This window comes from Chaetodon auriga, chromosome 11 (genome assembly GCF_051107435.1).
Source record: "Chaetodon auriga isolate fChaAug3 chromosome 11, fChaAug3.hap1, whole genome shotgun sequence".
NCBI lineage: Eukaryota > Metazoa > Chordata > Actinopteri > Chaetodontiformes > Chaetodontidae > Chaetodon > Chaetodon auriga.
Genome location: NC_135084.1, coordinates 20816875 through 20836255, shown reverse-complemented (window position 1 = coordinate 20836255; position 19381 = coordinate 20816875). Strand labels below are relative to the sequence as shown.

Below are 19381 nucleotides of genomic sequence, written 5' to 3'. Positions count from 1 at the left end.
ATCGTCAGTCAGCGTCAATGCATGCAGTGAAGCGCCATGATCAACAAGGGCCAAAATACAATTCCCATTACGTACAGTAACTTAAACAAGAACGAGACCCAACATGAAACAAAGTGCACAACCAGTGATTGAGACCTTTCAGCTCTCCTCCTGTCCCCTGTAGTGTTTTTGCAGCTGATTGTTTTTTTGCTTCTGAAGCCCTTTGTCTCATCGTTGTTCCTCTGTAAGCTTGTGCAGCTGTTTTGTTTTTCTCTCTTACTGGATCAATCTGCCAGCTTCACTTTTTTACTATTTTTGATTAGCTCCTTGTTTCCCGATGACCCCTTATTTTTTCCTCCTCCTCTCCATTGCTGTCTGTCAGAAAAGGAAGTCCAGCTCGAGTGTTTGTTTGATGGTGAGATCGGCTCCTGTCGTTTTCGTTCATTTCTCATTCTTTGTTCTTTCCTCGTCTCTCCGAGTCTTCGTCCCCTCCGGTCCTCCCGTCCCTCCTCTCTGTTTCCTTTGGTTGTTTTTTCTTTTGGGCAGAGATGCTTGAGGCGTCGTCTTGGACAGTTTTCGTCTTGTCCGATTTCTGTCTATCCAGCATCCTTGCATCCCCTTATAAATGCTTATAAGTGCCACCAAAGCCATTTCAACTCCAATAACACACACACACACACACACACACACACACACACACACACACACACACACACACACACACAGTCACCTGCTTCCAGTTATCCTTACGTCTGACCCATCTGCCCATGCAGATCAGACATTTTGGCTTCACAGCAGCGAGGGGACATTTTAATCATTGTAAACAATCATTTCCCTGTTTTAATTATTGCATATTTATTGTACCCTCATTATTTTTCATTTGAGTCCCCCCCCCACCCCCTTCCTGTAAATAACAGCTGTCTTGGACACCTGCAGATAAACACTGACATTGAACTAGAGACAGTTGAGGCCTGACTGCACATCAGAAGCAGTGTACATAAAGTAATAAGGTAAAAATACTTTGACATTTTAAGATCGTTCTAGTAATTCTGTGGGAATTTGGTCTACAGATCTTTTTCATTAGTTGCTCCTTTACATTTCAAAATAAAATTGATGCTTACATTGTTTGTTACTTGGTAAAAAACTGTAAAACTGAATCTGATGCATAAGTTACAGTACTGATACCAACAGGATACCTTTCAGAAACCTGACTTAAAGAAATATAAACATGTTCCTCAAAGGTTGTCTAAACACAAGATGCCAGACAGGAACTTTGCAATAAAATACAGTCTAAATATGTCAATACAGATAAACAGTTTGAGTTCTAATTAACCTGGGACATCTATGAAAGGCATCCGGTTCCTTTGAACCTTGTGCTCAGATTGTTTTAACAGCACGGAAACCGTAGTAAATAGTTAGCAGGTGGAAAGAGTTTCTGTCCTCAGGTGGCCTTTAGTCAACACATATTCTAAAAGAGGACGAGATTTCACGAAGGAAAACCTGCATGTTTGTACTTCTTGATGAAACTGCAGTTTGTTGGTCTCAGTATTGCACATTAGTCTTTCAGTTCCTAATAGGCCACAGAGACAGACAGAATGCTTTCTGCAGTCACGCTGTGGTACTCGCTGGTCTCAGAGTTGTGGAAAAACAGCTGAAAAACCTCCCAGCACTTTGCTCTTAACCTTTTTATTGATGTAATCTTCTCGTCCACACCTTTTAACTTCATTGTGAGAGCGCTGATTTGCATTCAAGGAGCTTCTCTTTTCCCCTCAAGTTAGCCTGAGGCTGAAGGGAAAGTCCAGCTCACCCTCCGTCTGTGATCTGAAGCTGCAGCCTGCGCCTCTGTTAGGCAGCTGAACCACTGCTCTCTGGCTTGCAGGTTCCAACAAAATCAGTGAATTTCGGATTACAGGAGAGACAAGAAAAGCAGGAAAGACAGGAAAGCTGAGGCAGAGATATCCTGAATTTCAGCCTCACTCTAGTGTGGGCCAAGTTCCAAAAACACTAGATCCTACATTTCCCATAATGCAACCACTACCATCCTTTTGTCAGTCCCTCCCTTCCTGCTTTTTCAAACTCTGCACCTCTAGTTTGTAACACAGACTTTATGTTGAATATTTGTCGTCTCTGATCATGTGACAGTCTGATCTGTGGAGTTCACAGTTTTCTTTTTCTTTAAATTTTTCGAAATTATTACTTAAACACATCGTGATGGCATTCAAATGTACTTTTGCTTTCATTATATCAGTTGATTTCCTGAGAGTGCAGCCAGTGAACCTGACATGAACTCATTTTTGAAGTTTAATTAAAACTTATACTTTATTTACTCAGCGGTGTGCATCACTGCACTTGCAGAGAGAAGTGTTCATTCAGTGGGACTGTCGCAGTAGATGTGCAAGAGACCACTGAAACAACAAACGCTGCTGAAAATGTGTTTTTTATTCCACCCAAAAGCAGTCTTGAAACCAGACTTTGCTTAAAATTTTCTATTTTGTGTCATTTTTTTCAAATTCTTTCCAAATCTTTATCTCTTTTTTTTTTTTTTATTGGCAAGCCAACGCTTGATTGAGGTTTGGGCTGAGGGTTGAGTCATCAAAATTCAGTCGCAGTAATGAACAGTTTGCTGGAGACAGTGGGCTGATCTAAGCAGATGCAGTAATGCTGATGTAGTTTTGTGGGTCAAATGGGCTTTGATATTGTCTCTGAGCTCACTTTACCCGAGTTAAAGGAGCGAAATAACGTGCAGTACATGCCTTCACGCATGCACACGCACTCTGTTCATCACGATTAGAGGAAAACCTGTCATCAAGGCCTTTCACTGCATGCACAGACCTGGACTGGTAGCCATTTTTCTTAATTTACTTTCTGACTCAGTCGCACATATTCTGGCTGCGTTGAAATGGAGCACCAGTCGCTTGTGTGCTCGTTTTACATACAAACCTGTGATTCCTCTTTTTATCCCAGCAGATGTTTATTTACCTACTTGTAACTGAGCTGGGAAAATACCTAAAATCCAGTCTAGAAACATGTTCATTGTTTTAAAATGCATTTGCCGACTAACCTGTTTTTTTTTCTTTATCTTGTGCAATGTCTGCAAAAGCTTCAGACCTTAAATGCAGGCAAACACCAGGATGCTAGATTCAATACAGCTTTATAATAGAAATTAAAACCACTCAAGTTTGTGTTGGAGCAGGACGCTTACAGTCATCTGTTTCTACAAGTGCCTGATGATCAAGAGAATCAGGTCGTGTTACGGATTAGATTATTTTTAAGAGAGTAAAACAACAACTTCCCTGCGAAGTGCACAAAGCAGCAAGGTGCAGATGATTGATACAGATGCGCAGATAAATCTGCTAAGCATTGAACACCGCTCCCAGATTGTGCACTTTTAAATCCAATCACTCACAATATGTGGAATATTGATTCTGGCTCTCTTCCTGTTTTCCACCTAAGAGTCCCACAGTGGTTAAAGAGCCAGCAGGATCATTCTGTGTTGTGTTTCTTTGCCCCAGTCGCAGGGAAACAACAGTAAAAACAGTGTAGTAAGCAGCAGCAGCACCAAAGACAGCAGCATGTCATCTTCAGCACCAATGGTACCTCATCTCTATTTGGTTTCTTTCACATTGCTTTTTATGGCATTTCGTTTCCATCCTTTCAGTGTTCAGTTCTGTCTCCTCCTCATCTTTTTGTCACATCCCACGTTAAGTGAAGTCTCCTCTGTAGTCCGTCCTCTCTCTTGTCCTTCATCCTCTGCCTCTTTGCTTCCGTTCTGAACAAAGACTGTGATGTTGGATTTTGCCGACTTTAAAATTGAACGACTGGTCCGTGCCTCTGAGTGTCTCTCACGGCTTGTGTTTTACCCAGACCTCCTGTAGACACGCTCACACGCGCTGACAGGCAGACGAATGACTTTCATTTTGCAGTACAACAGCAGACACTTCAATCAAGTTCTGCTCAGCCACATCCTGCTGACTCCTTTGTGTGTTCAGCTGTGTCGCCTGAGCTTTGGTACTGCTTTGGAAAACAGGGTTATGGCGATTTCTTGGAAAGCAGGGTTGAACTTCTGCTCCATCACAAGGCGGACACAATATGGGAGTTTTAAATGCTGAGGACTTCTGGGTAAAACAGGAGCTGGAGTTAGTGGGTGACAGAGAAATCATAAGTGTACGAGGATGCAGCCCCTGCTTTCATATACCTAAGGAGCAATAAGGCTTGAATAAAGCAAGAAAATCTCAACTTAAAGAAAACCAAACCTTTTACTGAACTCTGATATTTAAATCAAAATCATGTTCATACAGCTACATACAGAATTTACTTCTTAAATCTATAAAAATGGTTGGATGACTGTTAATCCAGTTGGGAGGTGATTAGCTTAGCTTAGCATTAAGACTGGAAGCAGAGGGAAACAGCTAGCCTGGCAACAAATTGTTCCAGCACTTAGCTACGTAATCTTTGATTTAACTAGCCAAAGGGAACAGAATCCACCTAGCAGCACCTCTAAGCATGCTAATTGACACACTGGAGACTCACAATGTTGTCAGGAAGTCACTGCTCCCAGCTAGTCTGACAAAAAACGCCCCATTTGACCAAAATGTGTCATTTTTATACATCAGTTTCTGTGTGGTTTGAAGAAACAGGACACAAGGTGTTAATAAGTGAGCTTTAGAGCTGCTGGTATGTTTATTTTGTTATCTCTGGACAAAGCCAGGATAGATGTTTCCTCCAGTCCTCAGCCTTTCTGCTAAGCTAAGCTAACTGGCTGCTGACTGTGGCTTCAAATTCAACGCACAGATGTGAGAGTGGTATCGATCTTCTCATAATAGAATAATAATATAATATAATAATCCGGCATCCTCATAGCTAAGGGGCTAAGGCCAGGAACCGCAGTGTCCTGTAACAAAGGCTTAAAATGCCCCCAAAACACTTAAAAACCTGGAAATTCCCCATAATAATATGCTACCGAAGGGGCTGCATGTTCTATGGTTGTAGTTCCTGGATGTCGGGTCCAGTGTTGATCAGGATCAGGAGCCTGAGTGTGTGACTCACTGACTAAACCAGCATACTGTGGGTTTGTTTTCCAAACAAGTTGGAGCTTTTGAATTGCTTTGTGCTGAATGTTTCTGTGACAGGGTCAAGGTTGAGGATGAGGAGCGGTTACACAAACAAACACAGTCACCCGGCACGATGCAGCGTTCACCCCATGATGGGAAAGATTCACATGGTCACAACTCAGAAATGTTCATGGCATCAGACAGCTCAGGGTGGTTTTCAGTTCATCAAACATTTGAGAATCTTGTTTTTTTGCCAGAACAAAATTTCCGATTCTTCACAATGACTTTTTTTATAAGCATTAATAATAAGCATCAGTGTTGACATTCACTTCAAGCCACATGTGTGTCCTCTAAATGAACCGGGTGCTTTGCAAAAGCTTATGAACTGAGGCGGCAGTGCTTCGAAAACACTTAAAACTGTGGCTTCAGTTTACAGTTTTCTGTATTACTCTGATGCATTTTGGTAAACAGGCCTTCATCAGACTCGACAATGATCACTTATTCTCTTATTATAATTTGTTGTGCTCTTATGAAGGTTTTTTTTTTTTGCTAAAACAAGTCAGCATAATGCTGCATTCAGGTGCAGTCTGGAAATCATTTTTCTGAATATTCTGACACCACATGAATGCAGGTTAAGTAAATATAACATCATAAATGAGTCCAGACTCCAAAGTTCTCTGTCTCTGGAGCGGTTGCTACCCGAGTTCATGAATGCATCAGCGTTCGTTTGCTTTTCAGATACTTATGTAATTATTTAGCACCACGTTGGATGTTTCAGAGCTGTAATATCCAACTTTCCAGATGGATACTGAAGCCACCTTCATTTCTAAAATTATACGCTAACTTTCAGGTCACTTGAACGTGGCGTAACACTCACACTTCCATGCACATGCAGTCACTCCTCCTCCTCAGTCACGGCCCTGGATGTGTGTTTAGCTGCTCTGAGTGTTTGTTCGTGGCTGTTTTCATGCATCTTGGAGACTGTAGAGAGACCCTGTAGGCCACAGTGCTGGTGAATGGGGAGCGCCTCTGCATCTACAGTCATCTATTCGACCGCCGTCAACGCTCCACGGCCTCTGTACTGTAGCTCCTGTGCTGTGTTTTGGTGTGCACACGTGTGTGTTTCGTATGTTTGTCGCCATGGAATAAGTTGGTATTCCCTGGCGTCTTCCCTGGTAACCCCCCGCCCCCTCCATCCCATCCCCTCCCTGCATGGTAAAGTGTCTCCTACCTCCCCCCAGGAAGCCCAGACAACTGTTGTACACAACCCAGCTGACGGCACCAAGGTAAGCCCCTCTTCAGTCACACCACGAGCCCCCAGCCACTACTAACACTAACAGGTAACTCATGGAGGATTTTCTCTGAATATACTGTGTTTCTCTTCCTGATTACCAGAAGGGATTTCACCAGAGAGTTGAATCCTTTGAACCCCCAAATCAGGTTGTGGATCAGTGCAGCTCACACCTGTAATGAAGGTGCACCATTATGGAGCCACAGCAGAGTTTCAGTGTTTTACTATAATCAGTGGATAAATGTAAAATGATGAATTAATGCTTGAGCTCTAATCAGCCTGGTCCAACACGTGACAGCTGGCCAATCAGGGCTGTTGTTGCTGCACTGTGGGTGGGACCTGATTGAAATTTTAGGCTACTGCCCATCCAGGAAACAAATGAATTAGGATAACAGTTAGTATTTAATTTAAAAGACTTTAAAATAGACAGACATAGAAAGTTTGAAAGTGAAAGTGTGTGATCATTCTGGTGCTAACCTTCAGGATCCACACAGATCATTTCAAAGTTATATGAAAGAGAAAATCCTGCATGTACCACCTTTAGAGCCGCACATGCACACTGACATCTGTATCTTCAAAGACTACAATAGGCACAGTCTGTCTTGCTGCTCGCGCTCTTATGTTGGTGTACAAGCTTGCAGAATAGCATCACTAGATATTCAAATGCTGCTACACGATTGTCTTTACATTAACACATCTCTCACTCAGACTTCGCTGCTTCCTCTTGAGGAGCAGTCGCACACTAACACGCACAAACACGCTCCTTCCTGTTAGGTTTAGCCACATGATTTCAGATAGCTCACACACTTTGTAGCTCTGATATGTGTGGCACTCTGCGCTGCTGCCCTGGCTGGTTTGTGCTCCTGGGAGGGAGTCGTCCACTCGTCCATCCGTCCGTCCGTCAGGTTGTCTGTCTGTCCAGAGCTTCCCTACCTGGTCTCACTTACACATTTAAAAAAAAAAAAAAAAATGTCTTGCTATTCTCTTTTCTCCCTCTTTGCTCTACCTCTCCCTCTCTCCTGCTCCTCGTTTCTCCTCTTTTTGTCCCTCCTTTCTGTCTGACAGGGCTCCACAGAGAGCTGTAATAACACAGAAGAGGAGGAGATGAAAGGTAGGAAAGGTACTTGTCCAACTTTCACCTACTCTGCATGCTCACTTTATATCTTGTCCAGGTTTTGTCGCTCTGTTAGACTCCAGCTCGGACAGAGAAATGTTACAATAACTGTCTCTTCACTTTATATTTGAGGGAGTGAACGTCTGCCGGGCAGAGCTGTCAGCTCAGCTCCAGTCAGGGTAGTGGAGGCTTGGAGATCCACTGACGGGTCGCTTTGAGCATCTCAGGAAAGACAAAAAGCATCGTGAACGGTTGCTTGTATGGAGACTGATGACGCCGCTGATATCTCCTCGTGCTGTTGTCTGCGTTTACATCTCTCGTGCAAACTGATGACGTGGTGGTGAAGTGGTTATTAAGAGAGCTTTGAAAGCAAACGGCGGGTCGCAGATGCTTTGTCCTCTTTCTGTGAAGTTGTCTGAAATCGTCTGGTTTTGCAGGAGTGACATGTCAGTTCATTGGATAGAGCTTTTCCACTGAAAAGATGTGCACATTTTGTTCTGTGCATGATAATTTCATCTCATCGTTAATCCATTTTCAGAGAATTTTAAGCTCAGTCGTGCAAATTGATGGTGCTTTTAAGCAGTTATAGGCAAAATCACAGAAAATCACTTTTTTTGTTGTTTTTCTGTGATAGTGTCCGGAGTTTTGTTCGGTTTTTGACTGTCCAGACAGAGCAAGACATTTGAAGGCATCACCTTGGGAGCTGAAAATATTCAGCCGATTCATAGAAAATGAATATTGCCAGCAGAGGCGTGTGTTTCTCAGCTTGTTGTGGAGTTTATCTGCCTCTAAGTGGCCGAAATATCGTCCATCAAACAGCCCGATGCTGAAGGTGTTTAACGTAAAGCCACCTGCGAGCATTCACCTGCTGGTGTGCGTGAGTGTGTGCATGTCAGCGTCACACACCGCTTAAGCCTTTAATTAGTCGTCTTCAGCTGGGGAATGACCCTTTAATGTTTTCAGGTGAATGAAGTAGGACAGAGCTTCCTGCAGCTTTCCAGAAAAGAGTTAATCCAGTTACTTAAGGCAGCTTTCTGTAGGCTTACCAGCACTCGATATTATGGTGGATCATCACCGACATGCAATCGAGAGGCCGTTCTTCCTGTTTTCTGCCTCTCTCTCTCGGATGTAATGCATTTATTTTAACTTGCTTTGGATGAAAGCATCCGCTAAATGAACGTAATGTAATCTCTCTCGTCTGCTCTGAAATACAAACTCAAACAGTGCGAGGATGCATCAGCTCCTCCGTGTACAAAATCAGAGTGAAGTCGACAGAGGGAAACGTGTCTGAGATGAAGCGCAGGCTGGCACGCTGAAGTGAAGAGGAGAGTAAGCAGAATGTCACATTGTGCAGCTACATGCCACAGCTCTGCAGCCTGTTGCACCAGCTGATCATCTGGTCCTCACTTTGACATTAAATTCACACTAGGATAATGACTTTTTTGTTTTAAGCACAGGGGAAACCTGCTCAAAGTAGGCGATTATTGCCAGACGAGCAGTTTGTCTCTTTTTGAAACTGGACTCCAACTGAGCAATGTTTGAGCATTTGGAGTTTGGTTTTTACGCAACAACTCGCCAGAAAAGGTGCAAAAATTTGTGTGGCGAGAAATATGTATGACTGCTGCAGAGTCATTTGACCCAGGAACGAATGCTGATTCTACCCTTTTCCACTGGAGCCAAAAACCAGATGTTAGTAGGGGTTCGTGGTTTTTTGTCCACTATGAAAGCGGCCGGGTCGACTGGTGTCGCAGAGTTCTGATAAAGGCATTCGTGATGGTGGTGGTGGGGGGATGTAAACTTATAGTCATATCTCGACTCTTTCGTAAACCTGTTTCCAGCCCATGCTGCTTTCAAACTCAGCTCGGTTTGAACGGAGCCAGTGCGACAGGCTGCTGATCTCCACGTGGCCTCGATGCTCGTCCATAAAGCCTCTTAAAGGTTTTTCACTTTGGAGCAGAAGTGAGCTGAGAGGTTTGGCTCGTCCAGGTTATCTGTTTCTTCCTGTCTGCTGTCGGAGTCAGCTGCCGGTGTGTTGTGATAAGGGATTTACAATACGAGGCTGGAGCGTCGAAACAGTTCAGTCAGTGGTTGATGGATGAAAAAGCAACCATTTCGATGATTTTGGCTCATTTGGCGCCAAAATCAGACCTCAAATCTTCTCAGATGTGATGATTTACTGCTTTCCTCTGTCACATTTGGCTGTTTACTATCAAAAATAACTAAGAAAAGCAGCAAATCTCCACATTTTAAATGCTGGTTCTAGCAAATTTTTACTTTCATTTAATTGTTAAAATTTGTTCCTGCATCTTGTCAGTCAGCAGATTTGGATTGTCAGTCCACAAATCAATTCATGGTCAGTTGTAGTGTTTTTGAACATTCTTTGCTGTTTTACTGACTAACCAATCGATGAATTGAAGAATGGTTGACAGATCGACTTGAAACGTCCTCTCAGACTCCCTGTGAGTGTGCGTCTGTCTGTGTTTGTGTGTCTGTCTTGCGTCGGGGGCAGTGGCCGACACAGACAGCGCAGGGTTAAGCCAGTGCAGCACTGTTGAGGAACAGACGCAGACCCTCTCTCCTCACTGCCCTCCGCCCTCCTGTAAGTCAGCAGAAGTTTACCTGATTCAACCTCTGTCCTGACCTTTCCTCTCCGACAAACTGAACACCACCTCCAGATAAAGCCTCACCTCTTCTCTTCCCGCCAACTCACTGCACTTGTTCCCCTCCTGTGCTGCCATCTACTGGCGCTCAGGCCTGACTGCAAGCTGCTGTTTCAGATCTCCAGCTGAGTGTCTGGAGTCTCATTTCCTGCCATCACGGCTTCAGATTCAGATAGTTTTATGGCTTCTCCGCTTTGCTAAACATAACTTCACTGTCCTGGGATGACTGCACCCGCCTGCAGCTCGTCCCCTGCAGGACGCTGCTGTCAGCCCCAGTGTCCCTCAGACCAGTCCAGCTCAGAGCTCCCGTCCAGAACCTGAGTCCGCTCTGTCGCCCCCCGCAGGCAGCAGCAGCAAACTGCAGCAGAGTAAGTGCCAGGCAGGTTGAGCACCGTCTCTGTGCCACTTGATGGCAGAAGGTTTGGACTTGGTGAACTAAGCTGACTTTATGAACAGCAACATGCAGGCGTGGAGGATTTGCTAGCCGGCTTTTCTGGCTCAGCAGCTGCATGTTAGTTCAAAAGTGAACAAATCAGCTTCAGTGTGCGTTCCTCTCTGCTGGTTTGATCTGATGCTCAGTGTGTTTGCATGCACTTTGGACCTTTCTGCTGTTGTGTTTCCCAGATGAACATTTCTGGACTGTTCCTGTACTTGTGTACTTGTTTGGCTTCGTTGGGTTTGTTCAGGAACACATTGCAGTGGATTGTGTTGTTGTGGGTTTGTGTGTGTGCACAGTGAAAGACTTTTGGAGTTGAGACAGGTTGTCTTAGTTTGTGTTTTGTATTTGTTGTGTCTTAATGGATTCTCAGCCATTTGTTTGGAGCTGTGATATCTTGAATTTATTACTTATCTCAACCTGATTCCTGCCTGCAGCAGGAAGTCAGCAGCTGAAAATCCACCAGTGTCCTGTTTGTGTTTCCATGAGCAATTAGTTTGAGAGAGTTTACTGAAGAGAATGATGTAAACTAATACCCCCGAAAGGTCTGATGATTCTGATATAAGTTATTATTTGAATGTGATTTTCAGTGAGTAACATGGAGAGCGGGCAGCATGGTGTGTTTGTCCAGGGGGAGCATGAGGAGTGTTCTTTACACGTTCAACTTCTAAATGATTTCTGACGGTCTTTAACCTCCTCTGGTTGTCTTCCTCCTCCCTCCCTCTCTCTCTTCAGCTCGTAAACAGGAGATAATAAAGATGACGGAGCAGCTGATTGAAGCCATCAACAACGGGGATTTCGAGGCTTATACGTACGTTTGCTGATGCAGCTTAAACGCTGAACCTCTTTGTGGTTTTAGGCAGTTTTTTGCCTTGTTGAAAACATTTTGTCACTTAACACAAAGACACTTAATTCATTGTTGTGTTTTCTTCTGACAGGAGAATCTGTGACCCTGGACTGACTTCCTTTGAGCCAGAGGCTCTGGGAAACCTGGTGGAGGGGATGGACTTTCACAAGTTCTACTTTGAGAACTGTAAGTGGCTCCTTTTTTACATATTTCTGAGTCTTCAGTCCTCAAATTGTGCTGAGCTGCACATTTCCATCCCCACAGTGCTGAGTAAAAACAGCAAGCCCGTGCACACCACCATCCTCAACCCCCACGTCCATCTGATCGGCGAGGACGCCGCCTGCATCGCCTACATCCGCCTGACGCAGTACATGGACAGCCAGGGCCGGCCGCGCTCCTGCCAGTCGGAGGAGACGCGTGTGTGGCATCGCCGCGATGCCAAATGGCTCAATGTGCACTTCCACTGCTCAGGAGCACCGGCTGCACCCCTGCAGTGAACCGACAACCCAGGCCCAGGTAAAGCGCTAACACCACACTGTTCTGACAGTCTGGAGGGCGCAGTGATAGCGTCACGCTGCAGGCAGGCATTATGGTGGACTGTAGAAGCTCTTTGCTCAGTTTTTTGGATATTCTACAGTTTTATTTTAAAGCCACAGTGTGCAGCTTAAAGCCTTGAGGCTGTCAGTCTCCCCCTCCTCCCTCTCAGGTGGGCCAGTCTCTGTCCCAGAACTCATCTGAGTAACTTCAAACTGAGGCAGCAAACATCTCAAGTTCACTGCAGACACTGACAGTGAACGCTGTCAGTCTGTAATGAAATGGACAAATTTCCCACAAACATGATATTTCATGATTTTATTATCTTTACTTCAGCTTCATCATTTCAAACCAGTGTGAAGCATTTACACTTGTAAAAGACAAACACACTGATGGCTGTAGACTATTCTTATTAATTTGCTGTTACTTTAAAGGAATAGTTCAACATTTTCAACACACACTCCTTTGCTTTATCTCTGAGACTTAGATGAAAAGTTTGATACCACTCTTACGTCTGTGCATTAAATATGGAGCTTGAGTCAGGATGTGAGTAGCTTAGCTTAGCTTAGCGTAAAGACTGGAGGTGAGGGGAAACAGCTAGCCTGGCTCTGTCAGGTGAAAAAACACACCTGCTGATACCTTCAAACACACCTCAGGTTTAATCTGTACTCTGTACTTTTTGAGCCAACAGAGCCAGGCTAACTGTTTCCCTCTGCTTACAGTCTTTATGCTAAGCTAAGCTAAGCACATCCTGGTTTCTGTTCATACATAACAGACATTAAATTGATCTAACTCTGGATCATTTCAGTCAGATTTCTTGATGCACATGTTTGGTATCCAGCCGTGCAGGTAGTTCAGCTTTTCTCTGCTGAGGCTGAGAGATTTCTGCCTCCACCTCAACAGAATGCAGCTGAATGGAAGTTCATTCATGACACGACATCCTCTGGACCGCTTTGCTTTAATGAGACGCTTTTTGGCATCATTCATGTCGAACCTTTCCCTCTTTATTCTTGATACCGTCTGCCACTTCTATCTGCTCCGGTCATCATGTTTTTATCTGCCGAGCTCCAACAGCAGCGCCTGCAGTTCCTTTTTACTCCTCTGTGACCTTTTTGTAACTGAAAAATAGAGCTGAATGACCTTTTATAGTAATTTGACTCACTAAAAGTCATCTTCAGGATAAGACGACTAAAAAGAGGCCTGTTGTCTCATTACACGGCAAAATCCACAGACCGTCCTCCAGACTCAAATACAGATAACACCTCTGCACGACTGGATACCAGCAGGCTGAAGGCAGGGTTTCTTTGTGCACACTAACCGTCGTGTCCTTCCTTCTCCAGCTTTGCCTGAACTCTAAAGCTGTTTGGAGCATTTATCCTCCGTGGTCGGATTGGTGCCTGGATCCTGGCCGGGAAGAGGCTGCTTGGAAAGTTGTAAAAACACAAAAAGTGGGGAAAATACATAATAAATTAAAAAAAAAAAAAAAAAACTGCAAAAAAACCAAAAAAAAAATCATATTTCAAAAGCTTGACTGAATGACCGACCAACACCAATCCAGTCCAACCCTATCTAGATGAGGGTGGGGCCCGGCTGATGTCGGCCCCTGTCTTGCAGATGGTGCATGCTTCTGGTGGCGACACAGGGTGATGCCGTCCTGGTCCCTTTTCTCCCATGGCCTTTATTTCCCCGTCTTTGTTTTGTCTGCTGTCTGGAAAAGTATTAACATGTTAAAAGATATATATAAACAGAGAAACATGTACACTTCACACACATCGTGAACGCGGCGGCGAGTAGAAAAAAAGCGATTTCTCCTTTGTTTTGTCTCGAGAGAGCGGCAGGACGTCGACTTTAATAGAAGTTTTGATTGTTTTCCGGTGACCCGGTGTCTGTGGTGAGGTCTATGGGAACTAATATCTACTTAATATCAGACGTTAACACCTGTTTTACGTGTCAGGTTTGAGCATCTGTGCACGATGTTTTTAAGGAGTTCAGGCGTTTCTGAAGGGACCCTTCTTTTTATTTTGTCTTTTTGTATCATGTGTTATTAAGCTGTTGGTTTTTATCTCTTGAATGATGTATTTTAAAGTATTTTGTGTTGAAAAAAAAAAGGATCATTTTTAATCAAAAGGGGATTTTATTTAATAGTGTATAAATAGATATTTATATAGGCGAAAAGGGGAAGCCTGGTTCTGTTTCAGGGTGCAGGGAGTTCAGCGTGAGAGCGGGTGCTTTTTGTTTCTCGGCTGGGAGGTCATGAGGTGTAAATACGACACACACACTTACACACACACTCAAGGCCCCTGTGCTCCAGCCTTTACGGGCTGAGCCTCTCCTGAGCTTTAGACATCGTCCAGCTCATCCTGAAGTTGCAGAAGGTCTCCATCTGTCCGCCCTGCAGTGTTTGGACTCGAACACCAGGAGGCGCCATCAGTCACAGCCTAAAGCTCCTCGCATCTCTGAACGACCTAACCCGAAAGACACACTCTTCTCACGCCAACCTGTGAAGTTTCCTTGAACCCGTTCGTGTGTTTTGCCGTGAAGCATGAATCCTCTGAACTGTCCACTGGCCTGTACTGTTTTTGCACAGACACTTAAGACTCGATGCTGTTGCGTTCGCTCCTCTGAGGGAGCGAAGCTTTCTGCAACTTCAGGTGACGCTCGCCAAAACCCTTCCCTCCGCCCTACCTCTGCTCCTCCACTTCCATCATTCCTCTTAGACTCTCCGCATCCGTCGCGACCCTCGCTAACCAGCCCCATCACTGTCTTATAGCACCACACCATGTGATGATGATGATGATGATGATGATGTCACCCTTATGCCTGTCTCTTGTTCTGATTGTGTTCTTTAAAAATGTGTATGTTGTCCGTCTTGGCTTGCTGTACTTCTGTGTGAAGTCACTATAAAAAGCATGTTAAAAAGGGATTGGACAAACTAAGGCATTATGGGAAGAGGGCTATGCGGGCTCGAGGGCTGCGGGACCTTCGCTGATGGCAATCAATGGTTTGGTCCCTTTTTGTCACAGTTTCTGTTGTAAATGTTGTAGCTGTTAGTGTTTTGATGTTGATATTTTTATCAGTTTTAGCCAGAAGTTTAAAAAAAAGAAATGAATGGAGGCTGGGACCGCCGCCACACTTTTTTACTGTCCCCTCACGCGCTGATCGATGGCTGATTATTGGAATCCGCAACGTATAAGCACACGAGATCAGAGATTTGAACCTTTGAAGAGGACAAAACATATCTGAGTGTCAGTGTTTGAACTCCGCAGCTGTTTCTTTCACTGTCGTAGGGACTTTGTGTGACGTAGTACCGGCGGAGGGGTGCCGCGTGCCGCGTCTCTGCGCTCCACCGTTAACACGCGCTCGCCTCAAAGCTGAGTGCGACGATGCTTCAGATCATCACGCGCCCGCACGGTGCAGCGAAAACGTCGTGAATCACACGTGAGACCCCCGCCCGCCCTGCTGTATCCACCACTGTGCTTCTCTCTGAGTGCTGTGACATATCTGACATGCCATGAAAACTGTGCCCCCCCCCACCCCACCCCGCCTCACACCCTCTGCACCGTGATGACGGCTCGTTGTAAACCAGTACTGAATCTATGATGTGATGTTGTCAGTAGCTCTGTCTGTGCTGTGGGCTCGGGCCCAGTTGTCTGTTGATGCCACCGATCTGACGACGCTTTTCCGCCATCGTGTGTGTTTCCACACAGTCATGAGGACGCTCAGAAGATGCAGTCACACTTTACAGGGTTTCCAAAAAAAAACAAAAAAAAAACAACAGCCAGCTGCAAAGTCGGTTTGAACAGCTGGAGTCAAATTTGCATTTTTGATCGATTGATATGAAGCTGAGCTCACAGCAGACATTTTGACATGTTGGTGCAGGAAAAGCTCAAGTGTGAACGATGACTTTAACACAGGCTGCATCATTCAGGTCTTTGTGGTGCTCTCTGAGCCCTTAATGGAACAGAGGCTTACTTTCACCAGTCACACCTGTGCTTTTCCTGATACCGCAAGTAAACAAGTCTTCAGAATAGGCAGCTGGTGCAGTGAGTCCACTCAGACATTTGGCTTTTATACAGTTTGATGTACAACAGTGATTCCCAACCTTGAGTCCAGGAGATGAGGCTGTGATCAGCTCTTCTCTTCTCACTTTGTTTGATTTGGATCATCTTTACAGGCCTGAAGAGGTTAAATGACAGCAAATTTCACGAAAAAAAGGAGCCAAGATTTTTTCTTTCCTGTCCTGTCAGAGGTCCCCTGTGGAGGTCTTGACCAGTAGCAGCACTGTGGAGTAATGTCTTACACAGATGGACATTATTCCACTGATCTACTGATGGAGACAACATGCAGAGAAGCGTAGCAGTGCTCCATTAAAGGCAGTGAAGAAGAAACACAGATGTTAACGGTGCAGTTTTTACTCTTCAGTCACTCGTGACCCCTCAGATTTACCTCGTGACCCCACGTTAGGAGCCACTGTTGTAAAGATAACCACCACCATGACTCCTCTTTGATTGTTCCTTTCCTAATTTATTCAATCATATTTACTCTCAATCAGATTTATGCAAAAACAGACAACAACGTCAAGAATCACTCACTGCTGTCGATCCATGCAGAGGGTTTTGGTTCTGTTCTCCAGGTGTTGAGGTGTCCTTGAGGTTTCTGCCTCCACCTTTATTAAATGAAACACGTTTCATTTCTCATACACTGAAGAAATGCAGCATCTCTTTCCACAAAGTGTTGGCCTGAATAATCCACAGAGTTAACTGTGAACATGTTATTGGTAGAAAGTATTTCCAGTGAAAAGTGTTCAGAGGAACAGACGTTTCTGCAGAGATGTTGCATTTTTAAGTCTAACTCGCACATTAAATCAAAGCTCTCTGCGTGCATAGATCATGTTAGAGGTGAGTGAGACAAACGTTGTTGTATTTTGGATGAACTGACCCTTTAAAAGCAGCACAGTTCATAGTCTGCAGTATTCCCTGTTCTGCACAGCAGACATGGCAGCAAAAGGCACATATTTCTACACAGGGTCTGCACACCGAAACCCAGCTGAGTCTCATTGTGAAATTGTATGGAGGCAAAGAAAGGCCAAAATTAGATTTTTAAATACCACTGAATTTATTACATTTAAATAAAAACATCTGCATGAACTTATGTGGTTTTAATTCCCAGAAGGTAAATTTCAAACTGTACAATTACAAAAACATTATTATTATTATTATTATTATTATTATTAGTAGTAGTAGTAGTATTTGTTTTTCCTTTATCATGTGATTGACAAAAATGCTTGAAACTTGATGGAGTAACTTCCAAGCTGTTTAATTTGTAGTGGACAGTTAAATTATATGAATCTGTGAACCAAAAACTTTTTAAAATGTAAAACAGATCAATTCAAACTATGGAAATTGAGAAGATGGTTTCAGCAGACGGTGAAATATTTCAGTGCTTTAAATTCAGTGGTATCTAAACATTAACTTTAAGCAGTAAAGTCACAATTAGGCCTTCATTTGTGTATAAAATTCAGATTAAATGGCCCATCTGTGCTTCCATAGATGTACCACAGAGTGACCTCCCTGCTTCTGCTGAAGTGTCAGTGAGATTTATTGTGACAGAGTGAATTTTAACATGACAGGGTATCGACCTTTGAGTCTCACTGTTGTATAAAGGACCAAATATAAATGTAACTTTATACAGAATAACTTTGGGCTGATCGCACCAATGACCTACAAGAGAAAGATCACTCGCGGTAGGTTAAGTAGCTCAGTGTCTGTTGGTTTGCTTCATATAAATTTATGTTTTAAAAATGCAAATGTGTGTAAAACTACAAAAAAAAACCTACCATATATTAAACATTTGCCAAATACTTGTACAGATGTTTAATATATGTTAGATTAAAACAGTACCCGGCTGAACTGAGGGGAAGAAAAGATCCTTGAAATGCTTCAGAGTTGGAAAGGGATCATTAAAAACCACAAACAGCAACACTATATATGCAGTTTTACAAATGGAAGAAATATGCATGTCTACTTTCTGGTAATTTTTCACTGTTTACTTGATGAAGAAATGGAACTCTATGTTACTTGCATCCTCGAGGTTATGAAATGGCTCCATCTGAGATACCGAAATCAAGTTATCTCACATTAAAATGCATAAAAGATTAGCAAAAGCCTTAGCTTGTATGTAAATTTATTGCATTGTAACCTTATACTAAAAAGGGGCTACATGTGTCTATACTCTGAGTTTCAATTGGATGCTGGATTTTTTGCATGACCATACAGTTAATAAACATCATACATCAAAACGATCACGTGTTTGTTTGGATGCTTGTTCTTCATCGCTGTGTTATTATTGGAAAATGAGAGAGGATGCAATAAAAAGCATTTCGGTAGCGGTGTCTGTCATGTTGAAGCTTAAAAAACTCGTGTCGTGTGGTGTGTGCAGCTATCAAAATCTCATATTGATCGGATTATTGATGACGGTTGTTTTTTTATAGGACAGCTCTCACTATACCTGCAGCTGTATGTATGTAGCTGGATGATATTCAGTGTTTTTATTCATTAACTTCCAGATGTATAATATGAAGCAATAAATAACTATCAGGAAATTCTAATTAAAAGTTTTAAGATCTTTAAAGAATACATCCGACACTGAAATGCCGTGAAAAGCATTAAATTTGATGCTTTTCTGTGATTTTTAACCGCTTTTCTAACTGTAGTACTGACAGTCGCCTGTAGGGGGCGCCAAAGACCAAAGAAATCACCCCAAAGCTGAGCTGCTCAGATCTTTCAGGGCGAGTTGCGTCTTTTCAAGCATGCAGTGAAACTTTGAGGCGTAAAACTGCGTGAAGGAGATTCTTGAGTCTTGAAAGTCAAACAGGTTTTGCTTTAAACTCTCCTCCTGTTGAAACCGGCATTTAAATGACTCCATCCAGTGCTGTGTGTGTGAGTCTGCAAAACACCTTTAAGTGCAGAATTTCCTCTTAGTTTTCTGTGTGAAAAGGCTTTTACTTTGGAGCGGATGAGTTTGTTTAACATCTCTATCACAAACATGCTTGGAGTCTTTTAACAGCAAGCAAAAAAACTAAAACGATGCGAGCGTGTGACTGATTTCTGACAGACTCAAAGTGAACCTTTCCATTAAGCTTCGGCTCCCAGGTGAGGCCGTGTGAGTGTTTTCATACCTGTGAATCACGGTGACGTCGTTCCTCCATCACTCAGGCTGGACGTGCTGTTCCCTGTGGATTCTCGCCATCATGGACGTGGTGTGTAGAGATGATGGTTTCATGGTCAAATAGGGGTTTTTTGGGCTCCTTTCAGGTTTCTGCACTTTGTCAATCTTTTGTCTGCAGCCCTGCAAACCTTCACAGGTGTTCTCACTTATTCTGGATTTGACTTCTGCTCAGTTTAAAGTTTGGCAAAGCGATGCTAGAAATCAAACACCCTGTACTACAAAGAGTGCTGAAGATATAACTA

The 19381-nt window shown here is 43.6% G+C and overlaps 1 protein-coding gene across 28 annotated transcripts in view; it reads left to right on the top strand.

Moving 5' to 3' along the window:
* The window catches only part of camk2g2 (calcium/calmodulin-dependent protein kinase (CaM kinase) II gamma 2), a 59294-nt gene extending 45893 nt beyond the window's left edge, over window positions 1–13401 (top strand). For 2 of the 28 annotated variants that reach the window (XM_076742846.1, XM_076742840.1), the window contains 8 exons: window positions 362–394; window positions 3492–3572; window positions 6272–6316; window positions 7387–7441; window positions 11267–11342; window positions 11470–11564; window positions 11643–11894; window positions 13253–13401. In XM_076742846.1, the coding sequence (XP_076598961.1) occupies window positions 362–394; window positions 3492–3572; window positions 6272–6316; window positions 7387–7441; window positions 11267–11342; window positions 11470–11564; window positions 11643–11875 (618 nt within the window). In that variant the 3' untranslated portion in view covers window positions 11876–11894; window positions 13253–13401. Of the gene's footprint in view, window positions 1–361; window positions 395–3491; window positions 3573–6271; window positions 6317–7386; window positions 7442–10337; window positions 10464–11266; window positions 11343–11469; window positions 11565–11642; window positions 11895–13252 lie in introns of all 28 variants that reach the window. The other 26 variants (XM_076742853.1, XM_076742843.1, XM_076742852.1 and 23 more) reach the window with 16 other exon arrangements.
* The last annotated feature ends 5980 nt before the right edge of the window (window positions 13402–19381 follow it).